This window comes from Lissotriton vulgaris, chromosome 1_1 (assembly GCF_964263255.1).
Source record: "Lissotriton vulgaris chromosome 1_1, aLisVul1.2, whole genome shotgun sequence".
Classification (NCBI taxonomy): domain Eukaryota; kingdom Metazoa; phylum Chordata; class Amphibia; order Caudata; family Salamandridae; genus Lissotriton; species Lissotriton vulgaris.
The window spans coordinates 1,011,046,571-1,011,065,635 of record NC_141685.1 but is presented as its reverse complement, the minus strand read 5'-3'; the positions used below and the strand labels follow the sequence as shown (position 1 = coordinate 1,011,065,635).

General features: G+C 47.3%; 1 protein-coding gene across 1 annotated transcript in view; it reads left to right on the top strand.

Moving 5' to 3' along the window:
- The window catches only part of EVI5L (ecotropic viral integration site 5 like), a 1,294,704-nt gene that overhangs the window by 801,108 nt on the left and 474,531 nt on the right, over window positions 1-19,065 (top strand). Inside the window, exon 12 of the mRNA XM_086928161.1 lies at window positions 2,858-2,911. Within this exon, the coding sequence (XP_086784287.1) occupies window positions 2,858-2,911 (54 nt within the window). The remainder of the gene's footprint in view (window positions 1-2,857; window positions 2,912-19,065) is intronic.

Genomic DNA, 19,065 nt, shown 5'->3' with positions numbered 1-19,065 from the left:
CCGTTCATGGTGAAGGCCCTGCACTGGTGGCTTCAAACAAAAAACCTGAACCAGGGCCTTCCATTCCTGCTTCCAATCTCCCCACACGTGATAACAACAGATGCATCATTGGAAGGATGGGGTGCGTTCCTGCAGGAACTTCAGATACACGGTCAGTGGTCGCCAGCCAAAAAACTGCTCCACATCAACCTGTTAGAGTTGAGGGCAGTATACCTGGCTCTTCGAGCTTTCCTGCCCAGAATCAGGAACTCCCCAGTGCTTGTGAGGACGGACAACAGCACCACAATGCACTACTTAAACAAGCAAGGGGGAACTCGATCCATGACGTTGTCTCAAGAATCGCAGCGAATTTGGAAGTGGCTACTCCAACACAACATTTCGCTGAGAGCGGAGTACATCCCAGGAGCAGACAACACCCTGGCGGACTCACTAAGCAGGCAACGCTCCATTTGCCACGAGTGGGAGCTCGACCAACATGCTCTCGAGGCAGTATTCTCCCGATGGGGCAGACCTCACCTGGATCTATTTGCGACGGAGATCAACGCAAAATGGCAACATTATGCAAGCTGGCTTCCCCAGAAAGGATCTCTAGGGGATGCATTTTCGATCGCATGGTGCAACGTATTTGCTTACGCTTTTCCTCCATTTCCCCTGATCCCCAGGGTCCTTCTGAAGCTGAAAGCAGAGCATTGCACACTGATCCTGGTCGCCCCAGCGTGGCCACGCCCACACTGGTTTACAGAACTCCACCTTCTATCGCTGGAGTCTCCGATTCCTTTCAGGCCTTACCCGTATCTCCTCACTATGAACCAGGGGCAAGTCCAGCATCCAGATCTGACATCTCTCAGATTATCGGCTTGGCTCCTGAGTTCAGAGAATTCCAGGACTTAGATATCCCTCAGGACTGCAGGGTCATCTTAGCCCGGGCCCGGGCTGACAGTACCAATAAGACATATTCTCTTAAGTGGAAGAGATTCTGTTTATGGTGTAAAGCTAACAAATTGCACCCGTTCTCGTCATCTCCGGCACAACTGCTGCCCTACTTGCTTCACCTGGCCAACTCGGGACTGGCTCATGCCTTAATCAAGGTCCACCTGGCAGCCATATCTCGGTTCAGACACTCTTCATCTGGTGTTTCCCTATGGTCCAATAGACTGGTCAAGCAGATTCTGAAAGGCTTATTCAGGACTTATCCTCCAGTGAGACGTTTACCACCTACATGGCAGCTCAATATTGTCCTGGCGCAGTTGATGAAACACCCCTTTGAGCTGATGCATAAAGCGGATCTCAAATACTTGTCATGGAAAACAGCTCTCTTGCTGGCTCTCACGTCAGTAAGGAGGGTCAGTGAGCTGCAGGCTTTCTGTATTCTGGACCTGTTCCTTCAGTTTAAACAGGACAGAGTCATTCTACGGACTAACCCCAAATTCATACCAAAGGTTCTGTCCGCTTTTCATCTAAACGAACCTATTGTTCTGAGATCTTTCTTCCCTAATCCATCTTCAGCAGCGGAGAGATCTCTACATTCTTTAGATCTGAAGAGATGTCTGAAATTCTACCTTCATAGAACAGAACAATTTCGCAAGTCCAACCAATTATTTATTGCCTTCAGCAGGCCCAGGAAGGGCCTACCATTGACAAAGCAGAGCATTTCAAGGTGGATCTCTGCGGCCATCGACTTCTGCCACCAACAGGCGGGACGTCCTCTGCCCGCCAGAGTTCGGGCTCATTCCACTAGAGCAGTTTCCTCCTCCATGGCGCTCTTTTCTGGGGTGCCCATTGCCGACATTTGCAGAGCGGCGACATGGAAGACACCACATACGTTCACCAAGCACTACTGCTTGGATTCGGAACTTATGAAGGATGCAGCAGTGGGACAGGCGGAGCTCCGTCATCTATTTCATTAGAGGTGAGCCTTCTTCCCTTCATCCCACCTTTCCTATTTCCTAATTGCACATTTCTTATACGGATACTGTTAGCAGGTTATTATGTTACACTATTGATAAGGTATTATCAAGTGTCTTACATGCTATATTATGCGGAATGTGCTGCCTACTACTTGCTACTCTGATTCAGGCATGTGAATCTATGAAAGATACCCATAATACTGGATAAGACATTAGTTACCTACCTGTAACTGCAGTTATCCAGTATTGGTATCTTTCATAGATTCACATGCAACCCACCCGCCTCCCCTGGAAGGGCTCACCTTGGTTCTCTCAGTAGGTACTACTTAGCACTGTGCTTACGAAAATCTGAGGGACTAGGGCTCCTTCCAGGAAGGTTCTAGAGGGTGGTAGTAGCTGATTGGCTCCTGGCCAAAGTTTGGTCCTTTTTTACAAAAGGACTCAGATAGGTTACTAATGTGAGGCCTATGGCCTATTAGTGTATATATGTCTTTATGACATTACTATTTTGATATACCGGGGACTCCCACCCCGACAACGGGGAATGATTCAGGCATGTGAGTCTATGAAAGATACCAATACTGGATAACTGCAGTTACAGGTAAGTAACGCATTTCTTATGGTTGGTGCATTTGGGGACCATGACTGGGTTGACTAGCAGTGTATCAAAAATCGTGATTCCCGTGGAATTACTAAGTACCACAATCACACTCACTAGTTCACACTTCAGTACGGTGCCATACTTAGTGCCAAAAGTATGGCAACGTAGTGAAGTGTGAACTAGTGAGTGTGATTGTGGTACTTACTAAAACCAAGGGAATCCCGATTTCTGATATTTTGTTGGTACCCTATCCCTTGATAGTTGGGCCATTTCCTTCTCTCTTTACATTGACTAGCAGTGTGTCAGACCTGATACCCCACAGCTGAATGACTTTTCATTCTTTTTCCAGCGGCTGCGGACGGAGAACCGATTGCTGAAACAGCGCATTGAGACCCTGGAGAAGGTGAGAAATTAGTGTGCAAAAGGCTGAACCTATTATGCCTCATCCAGCGCTAAAGGTTGGATCAGCTGAATTAAACCCGGAGTGTCCTTTTGAAGACTCACATTCAAGTCAATGCATAAAATAACAACACTCACTGATGAAAGGCAAAAGAGAATGAGTGTTGGGTAGATGGTGGTGTTGAGTATTCAACTGCACATTACAAAGTACGCTTAAAGGTTTCAAAATCCATCTGCGATATCGCACAACTAAGCTCATATCCTTTTTGTTGTTTCCTTTCGGTTGTATGACTATTAGTTCTTCGCAGGCTTTAAAAATCTGAAAATCAAGCGCTATCAAGGTTCATTCTTTCCAATTATCACAAAAACAGTTCCCAAGTGCAAAAGTGCTTTGGTAAGCCTAGTACATAATACCGTTTTTTATTAGTTTGTCTAAAGAATGTTGTGATGTTCCTGTCTAAATTCACATTATTTTGGATTGTTATACAGGATTCGTCAACCATTCCATTACGGAAGCTTTAGTACAATACTGCTATGAAAAACATACGCACAAAAATAAAAAGTTGTCGGAGAGAAAACCAAAAGATGTCAACAGAATAGTCAAGGAAATAATCATTTGGTCTTATAAATAACATAGATGCGACACTTAACGTCCCCAATGAAATGACCATGCATTGAAACTTATTTTATATTTAGTAAAAAGTCATTAACTATGTCATATATGCTTTATTGGTTTAACAGTGATAACATGTGCATGGATAACACGAGCCTGGTTTAACAATGACATCATATGGTTTGGTCAGATTCAACCTAAGTGCCTGGTTCCGACAGGCTCATTTGCCAGTGCAAACACCACAAATGTCTATAAGTAAGTTGATCAATATCGTAGTACTTCGGTTGAGAACATTATTTCTCCAAACAACAGTACATGACTTTCCCATAATTTCTCTGTTGCACTATTCATACCTACATTTTATATTCAAGTTAATTGTTGCATGCCCCCTCAATTTGGAATCTACATCGAGAATGTTACTGTGTTGCAGTTATTTATATCCCAGTGATAACATTCTTCCTTGATGTGAGACACAAAACACTCTGGAACAGAGTAGCCCATATACTACTTGTATAACACATTGTGGATGTGACACTTCACTTCCATTGGAGATTTGATTGATCCATTTCACAGAGACAACAAGGTAAATGTGATACTTGGAGAAAAGAAGATGCATGGTATCACAGACATAACAAACATGAGGTGGAAAATACTTTGCCACAGCATCAATACATACTTGGTGCTAGACTATCAGTCTCACTCACTCCACCTTATTGTGTAATATTCCTATAATGTTACACTTTTAGTATCAGGAGCATTAATATGTTCCAGCTGCAATGCATATATTGTGTAAGGGATCTCATATTCTTGGGATCTGATGGGTCAGTGTGCAAATGGACTTGCAAACTTCGATGATATGCTTTTGTTCGATTGCTCCATATCTCAATATTTCTGTGATATCACTCTGAATAAGTGTTTTCCCACACACTGGCTCACATTGATCCATGCCACAATCAAATCAAAAAGCTGGAGTAAATAACTTAACGCTCATCAGATTAGATTGATCCACGTCTCAGTTACAACACACTTAGGGCCAGATATACAACGCATTTTATGGTTTGCGACCAGTAAAATAAATGTTCAAATGTCCCAACCATATTTTGCAAGTCAGTAACCTATTACTGGCTTGCAAAATAGGGTTTGCGAGTCACTGTTAGGAAGGGGCCTGCCAAGGGCGTCCCTTCCTAGTAGTGAGTCGCACTGGTATGTAGGAATGTTTTGCAACAATGAATGCACTCGCAAATCATTTCCAGTTTACCACCAATTTCACATTGCTTTACACAAACGGAAAGGGGTCTCCAAGGGATCCCTTTCCTGTTGTGAATGGTAGTACTGACATTTTTTCAGAGCAGGCAGTGGTTCCACTTACCACTGCCCTCTTTGAAAAAATGAAAAGAAAACTTTTATTTTTTATTTTTGAAAAACATTCTGTTTTCCTTTATGGAAAATGGGCTGCATTTCAAAAAATAAAACTGCTTTATTTAAAAAAGCAGGGGGGAAAAAGGAACAGGAGTATAACCCGTAGACCAGATTGAGATCTGGGTGTACATATGCATAAACCAACAATATCTCAATTGGAATCACTAAAGAAGCAGATATATTTGTATATACAAGATATTACAAAGAACCTGGGTGAAAAAGGAAGAGAAACTCCGAAATGCAGTTTTTAGATGTGCATATAGCATCATATATTTAAGGACATATATTATATACAAAACAGTCAAATAGCAGCACTAGAAGCATAGAATGCAGTGGCAACCCAAAGGGGGGCTTTGTGCACTAAGTGATAGTGAAGCAAAGAGTGACGGCGCAAGTGACGTGTGTGAACACAGAGAGGGACACAAGGTGACATAGTGAAAAACACAGTATATACAAAATTCATGGTTCGTCCTCAGTGGATGAGTATTTGATGTTTGATTGGGAACCAAAGTAGATGGTGCACCATGAGTCGCGCTGTATTAAGGGTCGACGGCGTTTCGATCCTATCAATTTAGGATCTTCATCAGGACCGGATTGGCTGAGTGCTGCAAGGAAAGTAGGAGACAGGTCAGGGGTAGGAGGGGAGGTTAAGTACGCAGAGGATTGGCAGGTAGCGGGTTGTGGAAGAGGGGAGGGGCGTGGGTGTGGGAGATAGTGTGATGTGAATGGAAGCAAAGGGGGGTTAGGTAACCTTGTTGTCGAGGTGGTGGGTAGGTTTCTAACCAGTTGCTTTGGGTTTGGCGCAGGGTCGGGAAATGCTGGAATGTCACGAGGGAAGGCAATCGGTTGGGGTCGAGGCGGGGAACTCAACTAAGGCGAAGGGCTGGTGTCCGGGTGAGAGGGGGAGAGAAAGGAGAAAGAGGGGCGAAAGGGAGGAGAGGCAAGGGGGGGAGGTGTTGACAGGAGATGTTAGCAGAGGCCAATTGCTAGGTGTCTGGGTAAGAGGGGGAGAGGATTGGCGATGAGGGGGGTCGTACGAGAGGAGAGGTGAGGGGGATGTTGGCGGGTGGTGGAGGTGTAGACAGGAGGCGTTTAGTAGAAGCCACTTGCTGGATGGGAATGGTCCAGAGATGTGGTCACGTTCTGGCTCGATGGCAAACGTGATATTACAGGGTTGATGGCACTCGATCTACTGAGTCGGGTGTAAGGGAGGTATCTGGGCGGGGGCAAGGGGAGGTAGGCGGTGGGGAAGGGAGCGCGTAGGTTAGGGGAAGTGAATGTGAAGAAGAAGACTTACAGAAGGTGGTGGCTCAGAAACGGAGCCCCGTTCTGGCTCAGGAGGCGATAAATGGTTCGATGCTTGCCAGGGTGCATTAGTCCGCTGAGAGCATCCCCTCGAAGTTCCCTGAATGGGGGAAACAGGGGGAGGTAAGGTAAAGTGCGAGGAGGGGGACATGGTGTGAGCAATCTAAGACATGGCGCAGGGGTGGGGGAAACACTTACGTGTGTTTGGAGCCTTGGTAGATGGCTAACGAGGTTAATTCGGTCAGTTGAAAGTGTCCACTCGAGGGATCCTGGATGAGGGAGACAAGGGGAGTGCAGTGTAAATGGCGGGCGGGGGACGGTGTGAGCATACTAAGAATCGGCGCTGGTGGGGGGGAGGAACACTTACATGTGTTTGGATACTAGGCGCAGTTTGGCCCATTAGGAGATAGGTTGCGATAATCAGGGCAGGGAAGACCTAGCAGGATCGAGGAATCGCTGTCTGGGTTCCAGCGTGGATACTTGGTTGATTAATAGTAAGGGTACAAAGGTCCGTTGAAAGTGTCCCCTCGAAGGATCCTGGATGAGAGAGACAGGGGGAGGTCAATGTAAAGGCGGAAGGGGGAAAATGCGAGCATACAAGGAATCAACAATGGGGGGGGGGGGTTTAGAGTTTTTTTCTAAACTTGCGTATGTTTAGAAACTTGGCACAGAAACGGAGCCCCGTTCTGGCCCGTTTAGGCGATTGGATGCGGAAACAAATGGAAACGCTGTCCGGGTCCCGGCTTGGATGCCTAGGATAAGGATGGAAGAAGGGGAGGCCGGTTTGTAGCGAGTAGGTGAGTGGGCGGAAAATAAAGGGAGGGTGATAAGAAACTAGCAGGACAGCGTGCTTACCTGAAATGTGGAGCAGAGCCACCGTCTGAGTCCGGGGCACGAAGGAGGTGTGTGATCGAATCACGGTCCGCGACTGGCTATGCAGTATAATGGGGCTGTGGGAATCAGCAGTATGTAGTTCCGGGGTGGGCGAGGCTAGGAGGTGCAGGAGTGGCTGATAGGTCGTGGGTTCAACAGTGTCATCCGAGGGGCGGGAGGGGGAGGGGGAAAGGGCAGTGAAGAAAGACTGCCGGGTGCTTTTTAGGGCGGAAAACAGACTGGTATAAGTCCGTGTTATGGAGCTCAGTCTCTAAATGTTTTGGCAAGTGATCGAATAACCCACCCTACCCCTAAGAGGCGGTAATCTCCCGATACTCTTGAATCGCAGAGAGTGTAAATGGATAACAATCTGCAACATCTGTGAACCAGGGATTAAATACACTTGATGAATGGAACAGTACCTTACAAGCGTAACTACCTTACTGTGCCATGCCACTCCTGCCTTAACATACATGCCCGAGATGGCTCTTTGGGCCTTAGTTAACACAGCTACACCATACCCCGAATATGCCCTCTCCACTACTGACCATCACCATGACACTAGATGTTGTCCTTAAGTCTTTAAACATCCCTGTACCACAGCCTGCCTCACAGCATCTTCACTCTCTTGGTACACACGTTGTTACTCTTCCAGTACCCTATTACTACATCTTAGCTGTCAGTTAGCAAGCCAACCCCCCTACCCCCGCCTCCCCTTCCACTACCCAATACAAACATACTTGCTTTCATTTTTCGCCTCCACCTATTGCCTATGAATTTTGTACTCGCAATATTGATTCTTCTATACAATGTTCCTAATGCACAACAGTTGCCTACTATTGAGAACAGACTTATGTATAATGAATCCTTGTTTCTGATAGATACATCTGCCGTGTGGATTCCTCACCTTGCGAATATCCCCCTTGCGCCAGCAACATTCGGAAATTCTTTTCGTAGCCTCGCGCCGACGTGGATAGGACGTCACAGAGACACGGCTCCGCTCGCGACTCCGCTGACGTCACCAACGCCTACAATAGGCCCACGCCGGCGTGATGACATCAGTTCCCTTTTTTCCGCGTCGTCGACGCTAACGGTTATCGGGAATCTCTGTAGCCTACTGGTACATTGTTGCCGTTTTGTTACTTAATTCTGCTTCTCTGTATCCTGTCTCTTCGAAGATGTCATCCAAGAAGACTGGCTTCAAGCCCTGCAGGGAGTGCGTTAAAATGATGTCCATTACCGACCCCCATGAAGACTGCATCTGGTGTTTAAGTTCCGACCATGATGTGGAGGATTGTTCTTCGTGTCGGAAGATGAATCCGAAGGCCCTGAGGGAGAGAGAGGCCAAACTTCTGGTTGCTAAGGTGAAAGCTGGAAAGGAGAAGTCGTCGAGGTCTCGTTCTCGAAGGGCGAGGTCGAAGTCCAGGGCGAGGTCGAGATCTGCTTCTCGAGAGAGGTCGTCTTCGAAGTCGGCGTCGGATCATGTTTCGAAGTCGAAGAAGAAGCACAAGAAGAGGAGACATGAGTCCCGACGTCGGTCTGGTAAGGAGTCGGGCTCGAGGTCGAGGTCACCGAAGAAGGTACGTTCGAAGGTGGTTACCCTCGAAGTCTCTGAGCATAAAGGTGAGGCCTCGCCATCTGAGTCGCGTGGACGGTCTCCATCTCCGGCTCCGAATGCTTCACCGGTTCCGAATCCGTCTCCGGCGCCGTCCCCGGCCCGAGAAGAGGAAGAGGCCCGGGAGGATGTGGATTCTGCGCCTGTCGATGAGCCGAATTCGATCCCTCCTCAGGACCGGCCTGATAGTTTTCAGCCGCCCTTTCCTGCTCCAGGCCAGGACCCTTCAGCGTTTCTTAACGCAATGTATGGTGTCTTCTCAAGGGCGTGGTACCCCTCTGGTGCACCTTCGGGTCCCATTGGTCCTTTGGCATTCAGCCTGGGAGTTCCTCACTCCTATCCTCCGGCTCCGTTTATGCCTTACATGCCGGCTTCGACGCCGCATTGGCAAATCCCGGCTCCGCCGAAGTCGTCGACGCCGATTCCGGCGTCGTCTGCTCCTGATCATCCTCGAGGGCATTCTTCTGTGCCGTCGGATTCATTACCGGCGCCGGCCCCGAATCCGTCGAAGCCGCTGGTGGATCCGGCTGCGAGGCGTGTAAAGGAGAGGTCAAGAAGGGAAGCACAACGCCTTTTGGAGGAGCAGAGATACATGGACTCGCAGTCTGATGTTGAAGAAGGTGAACTAGAGGAGAGCTGTTTTGAGGAATTGGCGGATTCAGGGACCCTTGATTTCTCTCCAGAGTGGGAGTTGCCCTCAGGCTCAGGTGCTCCCTCTAAGGATATCCAGCCTTACCATCTGGTTATGAGGAAGGCTGCTGAGCTTCTTCAATTGACTCTGCCTACTGTGGAATTCAAGTCTAATCTCCTCACAGAAGTCTTGCATTCACCGAATTCTGTGGTTGAGCCTTTACTTCCATTCAATGATGCCGTGACTGATCCTATTATGGAAGTGTGGAAGAAACCTTTGTCGGCTCCTGCGGTATCAAAGAGTGTTGCAAGGAGGTACAGGGCCGCTCCTGAGGACCCGGCTTTTCTGTCTTCACATCCTTCGCCGGAGAGCCTGGTCATTCAGGCTGCCTGTTCAAAGAAGAGTCTTAGTGCCTTTCCTCAGGTTCCTTGTGAGAAGGAAGCAAAGAAACAGGACCAGGTGGCAAAAAAGACCTTTTCATCGGCTAGTATGGCCTTGAAGTCAACTAATGCTACATGCCTAATGGGGAGGTATGTGCATGCCCTGATGGACTCCTTGCGTATCCTGGCTCCAAAAATTCCTGACGCAAACCCGAAGGATTTTGAGGAGGTGATTTCTGACACTCAGGCGGCAGCCCGCCAGGTAATTCAGAGTGCTCTGGACACTGCTGACTCTGTGGCTCGTGTTATGGGCACCGCTGTTGCCACTAGGAGGTCAGCCTGGTTGAAGTCTTCGGACTTTTCGGCTGATGTTCAGGCGACTCTGCTTGATCTTCCTTTTGATGGCTCAGGTCTCTTTGGGAAGAAGGCGGATGCGGCTCTTGAGCGATTCAAGGATTGCAGAGCAACAGCGAAGTCTTTGGGCCTCCAGATCGGGGGCACTTCTTCCGGCAGAAGGTTCAGGGGCTTTGGTCGCTCCTTTCGGAATTTCCGGCAAGGCCAACAGCAGCAGCAGCAGCAACAGCAGCAGCAGCAAAATTCAGTGTACAGATCGTACAGGGGAAAACAAAGAGCGCGTCCTCGTGGACGTCAGCCCTCCTCTTCCTCCACCTCTTCCAACCCCCCTACCGCAGAAAAGCAGCCCTAGATCCGCTATTCAGGATCATGTGGGTCCGGTTGGGGGTCGGCTTACCCATTTTCTACAGGATTGGGAATCGTTTACGACAGATCTTTGGGTTCTCAATCTTGTAGAAAATGGGTATGCCCTTCCCTTTCGGGAATTCCCCCCTGTTTACCTTCCTTGTCAAGGTTTTTGCACCCAGGAACATCTGTCTCTTCTGCAGGAGGAGGTTCTAACTCTGTTACGAAAGGGTGCGATAGAGGTGGTCCCAGAGCAGGAAAGGGGTCAGGGATGCTACTCCCGGTATTTCCTGATCCCCAAAAAGGATGGCAGGCTTCGTCCTATCCTGTATCTCAGGATCTTGAATCTCTATCTGAAGCAGGAGAAATTCAAGATGCTCACCCTTGTTCAGGTTCTTCAAGCGTTGATGGAAGGAGACTGGATGGTGTCGCTCGACTTGCAGGATGCGTATTTCCATATACCCATCCTGAAGTCGCACAGGAAGTATCTCCGTTTCACGGTTGGGTCGCAGCACTACCAGTTTGCGGTCCTTCCGTTTGGTCTTACTACTGCGCCTCGAGTCTTCACCAAGGTGATGGCGGTGGTGGCAGCTCATCTCAGGAGATCGGGGATACCTGTGTTCCTGTATTTGGACGACTGGCTGATCAAAGCGGAGTCGTCAGAGAAGGTGCTCCATCATCTGCAGGAGACAACTCAGTTGTTGTTCAGGTTGGGTTTTTCGATAAATGTACCCAAGTCTCACCTGGTGCCCTCCCAGCGCAACCTGTTCATAGGTGCCGTACTGTACACTACTGTTTGTCGTGCATTCCCTCCACCTCAAAGGATTCGCGACATACAGGAAATGGTTCCTTTGTTTTACCCTGGAGCGGTCGTTCCAGTCCTGAAGGTCCTTCGCCTGCTCGGTCTGATGGCTTCTTGCATTCTCCTGGTCAACCATGCACGCTGGCACATGAGGGCACTCCAGTGGTGCCTCCGCAGGCAGTGGTATCAGCACAACAGAGATCTCGGGGAGTCGGTGAAGATCTCCAGAGAAACTGCAGCGGATCTGTCTTGGTGGAGCGTGGAAGGCAACCTGTCTCAAGGGAAGCCTTTCCATCTTCCTCCATCGGTGGCCACGGTGATAACGGATGCATCCACTCTAGGGTGGGGTGCTCATCTGGGGGATCTGGAGGTCAAGGGACTTTGGTCTCCAGAGGAAAGGTTGCTTCACATCAACCTTCTAGAGTTGCGGGCGATACGTTTGGCGCTCAAGGCCTTCCTCCCTTCCCTTCGCGGTCAGTCGATCCAAGTCCTGACGGACAACACGACCGCGATGTGGTACATCAACAAGCAGGGAGGAGTGGGGTCGCAGTGTCTCTGCAGAGAGGCTCTGCGTCTCTGGTCCTGGGTTCAGGACCACCAGATTTGTCTGATGGCAAATCATCTGGCCGGGGTTCTGAACGTGCGTGCAGACAGTCTCAGTCGGCAGTTCTCTGCCGACCACGAGTGGAGGCTTCATCCGGAGGTGGTTCGTCACGGCTTTCGGACGTGGGGGACTCCTCGGGTGGACCTGTTTGCCACTCGCGAGAATGCTCACTGCCCGTTATTCTGCAGTCTCCAGTATCCGATGCAAGGAGCCTTGGGGGGACACGTTTCAGTTGAGTTGGGGAAATCAACTCCTTTACGCGTTTCCTCCCATACCCTTGATTCCTCGGGTTCTGAGGAAAATTCGCCAAGACCGGGCCCAGGTTATATTGGTCGCCCCGGATTGGCCAAGAAGGGTGTGGTATACAGATCTACTCCACCTCTCCTCTCACCCGCCGCTCCGTCTCCCTCTCAGGGCAGACCTCCTCTCTCAGATGGAGGGGCAGGTTCTACACCCCCACCTCCAGACATTGCACCTTCATGCCTGGAGATTGAACGGGGCAACCTGATTTCCTATTCTCTCACACCTGATGTGGTGGATGTCATTTTGTCTGCCAGACGTGACTCCACTAAGACTGTCTATTCTTATAAATGGTCTAGGTTTGTTATTTGGTGTGGTGAGAATGATATTGATCCGTTGAGAGCCCATTTATCAGATGTGCTCCGGTTTGCTCTTTCTTTGGCGCAACAGGGGCTGGCAGTTGCCACAGTTAAGGGCTATCTTTCGGCGCTGTCGGCTTTTATTTGTTTGCCTGATCAGCCCTCTCTTTCGAAGTCACCTGTAGTCTTGAGGTTTTTGAAGGGTCTTGTAAACAAGTTTCCTCCTACCCCTTTTATTGTACCTCAGTGGGACTTGAATCTTGTTCTGACTTTTCTGATGGGCTCTCCCTTTGAGCCTCTTCATAAATGTCCTATGAGGCTTTTAACCTTTAAGGCAGTTTTCCTAGTTGCAATTACCTCGGCAAGGAGGGTGAGTGAGCTTCAAGCTCTAAGTTCCAAGCCCCCGTTCCTGACCATACATGCTGATCGGATGGTTCTAAGGACCAGGGCTGCTTTTCTTCCTAAGGTGGTGACTCCTTTCCACCTTGGTCAATCCATTACCCTCCCTACCTTTTATCCTCCCCCACACCCTTCCAAGGAGGAGGAGAGGTTGCACCGTCTGGACCCTAAGAGGGCGGTGTCTTTTTATTTGGACAGAACTAAAGACTGTCGCTTGGACGATCAACTCTTCATTGGCTTTGCTGGCTGCAAGAAGGGAAGAGCGGTTCATAAAAGAACTTTATCAAGATGGATCGTTCTGTGTATAAAGATCTGCTACTCTTTAGCCGGTAAGGAACCTCCAGAGGGTATTAGGGCTCATTCCACTAGAGCTAAGTCAACTACCTCTGCTTTGGCTAGAGGTGTTCCTGTGGAGGACATTTGTAGGGCGGCAACCTGGTCTTCCCTCCACACTTTCGCGAAGCATTACTGCTTGGATACCGAAGTCAGGAGGGACGGCCACTTTGCGCGCTCTGTCCTTCAGGATTTCCTGGTTTAGAAGAGTGGACACCCTCCTCCGGGAGTGGGGACTGCTGTGGGACTCTATTCACAAGGTGAGGAATCCACACGGCAGATGTATCTATCAGAAGAACAAGTTACTTACCTTCGGTAACGCTTTTTCTGGTAGATACTATATCTGCCTGTGGATTCCTCACTGACCCACCCGCCTCCCCGTTGTCCACTCTTCTATGCCAGAGTTATTGTACTGTAATGTATATTTATTTTGATGTCAAGGAAATGTTTCATTTGCTTTCCTGCATTTGCTTTACACTGTGTGTTTTGCCTTGACTATTGTATACTGTGTATACTTTGTATATATCTACTGTCATTGGTCCGTCCGTGTGCCTCGATGGCACGGAAAAAAGGCGGAACTGATTTCATCACACCGGCGTGGGCCTATTGTAGGCGTCGGTGACGTCAGCGGAGTCGCGAGCGGAGCCGTGTCTCTGTGACGTCCTATCCACGTCGGCGCGAGGCTACGAAAAGAATTTCCGAATGTTGCTGGCGCAAGGGGGATATTCACAAGGTGAGGAATCCACAGGCAGATATAGTATCTACCAAAAAAAGCGTTACCGAAGGTAAGTAACTTGTTCATTTTTACCACACTTGCCATTTTATGCGGTACCTCCTCCTTTTACCGCGATTATAATTGATAGCCCCTTGTGTGCAATGTCCTCCACATTAGATACATTTCTTTCTAAATCTAGTTATGTATTTACTCATAATGCCACATTATTGGACATCAATGCAAATGTTTTCCATATTGCATACCAAATTTTGTTTATGAAACTGAGCTCCATAACCCGGACTTACACCAGTCTGTTCTCCGCCCTAAAAAGCACTTGGCAGTTTTTCTTCACTGCCCTTTCCCCCTCCCTGATTATCGGGCCCTATCTCCCAACAGGCCAAACAGGGTCCTTTTCTGCGCCTAGTATCCAAACACACATAAGTGTTCCCCCCTGCGCCGATTCTTAGTATGCTCGCACCGTCCCCCGCCAGCCATGTACACTGCACTACCCTTGTCTCCCTCATCCAGGATCCCTCAAGTGGACACTTTCAACTGACCGAATTAACCGCGTTAGCAATCTACCACGGCTCCAAACACACGTCAGTGTCCGTTCCCCCCCCCCCCCCCCCGCGCCATGTCTTAGATTGCTCGCACCATGTCCCCCTCCTTGCACTTTACCTTACCTCCCCCTGTTTCCCCCATTCAGGGAACTTCAAGGAGATGCTCTTTGCGGACCAATTCACCCTGGCAAGCATCCAACCATTTATCGCCTCCTGAGCCAGAAAGGGGCTTTGTTTCTGAGCCACCCCCTTCTGTAAGTCTTCTTCTTCACATTGACCTCCTCTGAGCTACGCGCTCCCTTCCCCACCACCTACCTCCCCTTGCCCCCCACCGCCCAGATATCTCCCTGATACCCGACTTAGTAAATCGAGTGCCATCAACCCTGTAATATCACTTTTGCAGTCTAGCCAGAACGTGACCACATCTCTGGACAATTTCCCTCCAGCAAGTGGCTTCTACTAAACGCCTCCTGTCTACACCTCCCCCACCCACCAACATCCCCCTCACCTCTCCTCCAGTCCGTTTGACTGTTTTGTATATAAAATATGTCCTTAAATACATGATGCTATATGCACTTCTAAAAACTGCACTTTGGAGTCTCTCTTCCTTTTTCGCCCAGGTTCGTTGTAATATCTTGTATATACAAATATATCTGCTTCTTTAGTGAATCCAATTGAGATATTATTGGTTTATGTTTATTTAAAAAGCAGTCAGAGACATGGTGGTCTGCTGCCCCTAGCAGGTGTCCATCCCTGTGAGTGCCGGTCATTCCTAGTGGGTTGCAAATTGTGACCTGCCTCATGAATATTAATGAGGCAGGTCCATTGTGACCTATTTAGGAATCGCAAACAGTGTCTCAAACACTGTTGTACGTTATGTTTTGTGACTCGCAAATTTTTAGCGAGTCGCTAAAAGTCGCAATTTGTGAGCCGAAAACTCTGATGATTGCACATCTGGCCCTTAGTGAATTGAATTGTACATGTCCCCGTCAATCAAGGCACTCTACCTCGGATTAGGCAGTATTAATAGTAATATGGGATGCACTTGTGGGATTTATACAAGTATCCAGTTATGTTCTGATTTGTTTTATTCAGAGCAATTTCTCTGCGACACAAGTTTGTTTGGCCCTTACATTTTCCCATTATTAGATCCTGCTGTTGTGCTCCCTTTTAAAGTGATGGTTAAATTTGATGTCAGGTCAGTAATCTAAAGAGACTTTGTACACTATAAACATGGAATTAACTAGTTTGATGACTCTTGCTCCTCATTAATGTGCTTTGGTGCCGAAGGTTTCAAACCATACCACCTACAAATCAATAACTATACATATGCAAATTCATTCATTTGGTGATGTAAGCTTATTACAGCAGATTGGTGGCTTGATTGGCTTTCAGAGGACATGGGAATGAGGCACATCTGAACATTCTTCAAAACAAATATCATGTTAAGGTTAAAAGCTAATGGTTCTCTGTCACGGGATCTTCAATAATATTCAAGATCGTTTGTCTAATAACGGTCATATTTACTGATTAGCATCCAAGCCAGGCTCATGGTGACTAAAGGTTGTCATCATTAAGTAATCTTCTGTTGACCTGTAATTTACCTCTATCTCACACATAGTGGCAAAGTTACCACTAATCCCTGCATAGCAATTGGCCATAAAAATAGATTTGAAGCACAGTGAGGTATTGCTACTTCCTATATGTATCCTGTTGGAAGCGATAGAAACATTGATCTCACGATTGTCCCAGTATTGGAACTTTCATAGCTTTCCATGCTTTTGTATAATTCCCCGTCGTCGGAATGGGTACAACAGAGAAACAAAAAGGCCTAGGCCTCATTCCTTTTTTTTTTGTAGCATATCACCCTCTTTTTGTAAAAGAGACCAATCTTAGGCTTCAGCCAATTAGAAGAGCCTCACCCCATAGAACCCTCCTGAAGGAACCTCAGAGCCTCAGATTTTGTACCGCACGTTGTGCTTAGAGAGTCTTCTTTGAGCTCTGCTCATTTCATCTGTTTTCAAAAGTTTTCTACAGGATTTCTCTTCAGGATTGTACAAGGATGGCTGACAAGGAGAAGAAGAAGGCCCTTTTCAAACCATGTTCCACCTGTGGCAAGAAAAGGTTGTTTGTGGAGAATAAACATAAGGATTGTATTTATTGCCTCTATCCGGATCATAAGGCAGAGGATTGCAAGATATGCCACACTTTAGGCAGAGATAAAGGCGGTTGGGGGGCGCCGGATTTCAGGCTCTACTATTGGGCAGCTGTAATACAGTATTGCTGGGGGCTTTTAGGAGGGGGAGGCAGAGAGAACACAGGAGAAACCGAGACAGGATCAAATAATGCCTACAACGTCTATACAACACTACTGGGGGAGGAGGCTGAAAATGGGTTCCTAAATACAATAGATTTTAGTTATTTCAAGCATACAAGATTTAAGACCTTAAAGGCAGCCTACAGGGTGTGGCAAGGAGTGTCGAAAAAATTGGGATTGGGTAGGTTTAATAACTATACGCGGCTATTTTCAAATGGTTCATTACCGGAGGAGATTTTTAGGGATGGTACTATGCGAGACTGGCATAATAAGGGGATAGGGAAAATAGGGAATTTAATGGACAATCAGGGGAATATGTTACAGTTCGCGACCTTAAAAAGTAAATTTGGGCTAGAAAACAACAGCTTTTTCAAATATCTCCAGGTTAGGAGCTTTTTAACTCAAAAACATGGTGGCCCGGCAGGAATGGGACATTGTAAAGTGATGGAATATTTAGAAATAACTAATAAATGTACAATTAGACAACTTTATGCAGAATTGAAAGGAAATAAAACAGATGAAAGGACTAAGTATGCACAAAAATGGGCTGAAAAACTGGAGTCAGGATTAGAAACTTTCCAGACGTCTTTGGATCTGGGCAGAACAGTGTTATGTTCCGCGACTCTTCAATCACAGCACTTCAAGACGGTATTTTGCCTCTATCATACCCCGGCCAGAATAGCACAATGGGGTGGCACGTCAGGTATAACATGCCCCCGCTGCAATTCAAATGAAGCAGACATCATACACATGTTTTCGCAATGCCCACAATTGTTTACTTTGAAAAAAGCCATAGAGGACTTTTTTGATAAATCACTCAGCCTTAAGATTCAACTCACTGATAAATTAGTTATACTAGGGGTGGGTTGCACGGCAGATGATATGCCAGTAGAGTTTATTTTTGTCTCACTCGCAGTCTATCGCTTATGTGTAGCAAGAAACTGGCTGAATAAAGCTCCCCCCCCATTCCAGGAATGGATTGCAAGTCTTCTGTCAATATACAACCTAGAAAAAGCAATTTATGAAAGAAAAGGAAGGAGGGCTAAGGCTTTAGGTAATAGGATATGGCAACCTATTACGGGGTGGAAAAATAGTAGGATGAACCCAGCACAGTGAAAGAAAGACTCTTTCTTCTATCTTTTTTTTCTTTGTATTCTATGGTCTTTATCCTGTTTATTTCCTCCCTCTATTTCATTTTATATTCAGTTGTCGTTCTGCTATCAATTGATGTATAAATGTGGGCATCATTTATGCGTAGGATTTTTATCTATATGCTTTCTGTTTTTGGTATGCCACAAAATGTATGATAATGTACTTAAGTATTTATGTAATCAGATTGTGCTGTAATCAATTGCAGGACAACGCTGAGAAAAATTCTTTGAAAATGTTTAATAAAAATTAAAAAAAAAAAAAAAAAAAGGATTTCTCTTCAGGATTGTACAAGGATGGCTGACAAGGAGAAGAAGAAGGCCCTTTTCAAACCATGTTCCACCTGTGGCAAGAAAAGGTTGTTTGTGGAGAATAAACATAAGGATTGTATTTATTGCCTCTATCCGGATCATAAGGCAGAGGATTGCAAGATATGCCACACTTTTTCTACCAAGACCCTCCGGGATCGTGCTGGTAGACTTCTTACCTAGCTCCAAAAGCAGAAGGAAAGGAAACACGAGGTTTCAAGTGACAGTGAGGATTCATTGTCAGCTGTGTCATCTAGAAGGTCAGTCAAAAGGGGTAGGGGTTCCCCTTCTCCTTCTGTGGAACATCCTTCTAAGGCCTCAAAAAAAAAACCAGAGAGTCTGAGAGCCAAGGTCCAGGCGAATCTCCTCACCATAGTGAAAAGGAGAGGGTAGGACCATCTACGCCTTCTAAGGGTTTGAAGACTGATCCAGCCTTCAAGAAACCCCCTTCCCAATCTTCTGACAGAAGTTCCAAGTCATCGACAATGAAGGTGTCGTCGACGGTGGAATTGAAGCCAAAACTGAAATTGGTATAGTCGACGAGGATGGAAGAGTCGACGACAGCTGCAACAGCGTCGACGGGAAGGTCACTGACGACGGCATCATCGACGACGACTGCTACGGCGAGGTCCATGACATGGGCGACGATGTTGGCGACGATGTCGACATCGACAGGGTCGCCGACGAGGGCCTCGACGACGACAACATTAACAACAACGACGGCTGGAATGTCGACAATCTCGACGTTGACGACATCGACGACTCCAATCTCGTCGTTGAGTGTTCAAGTGTCGACTAGGCATGTTCCGTCGACGGCATTCACAGTACCATCGCCGA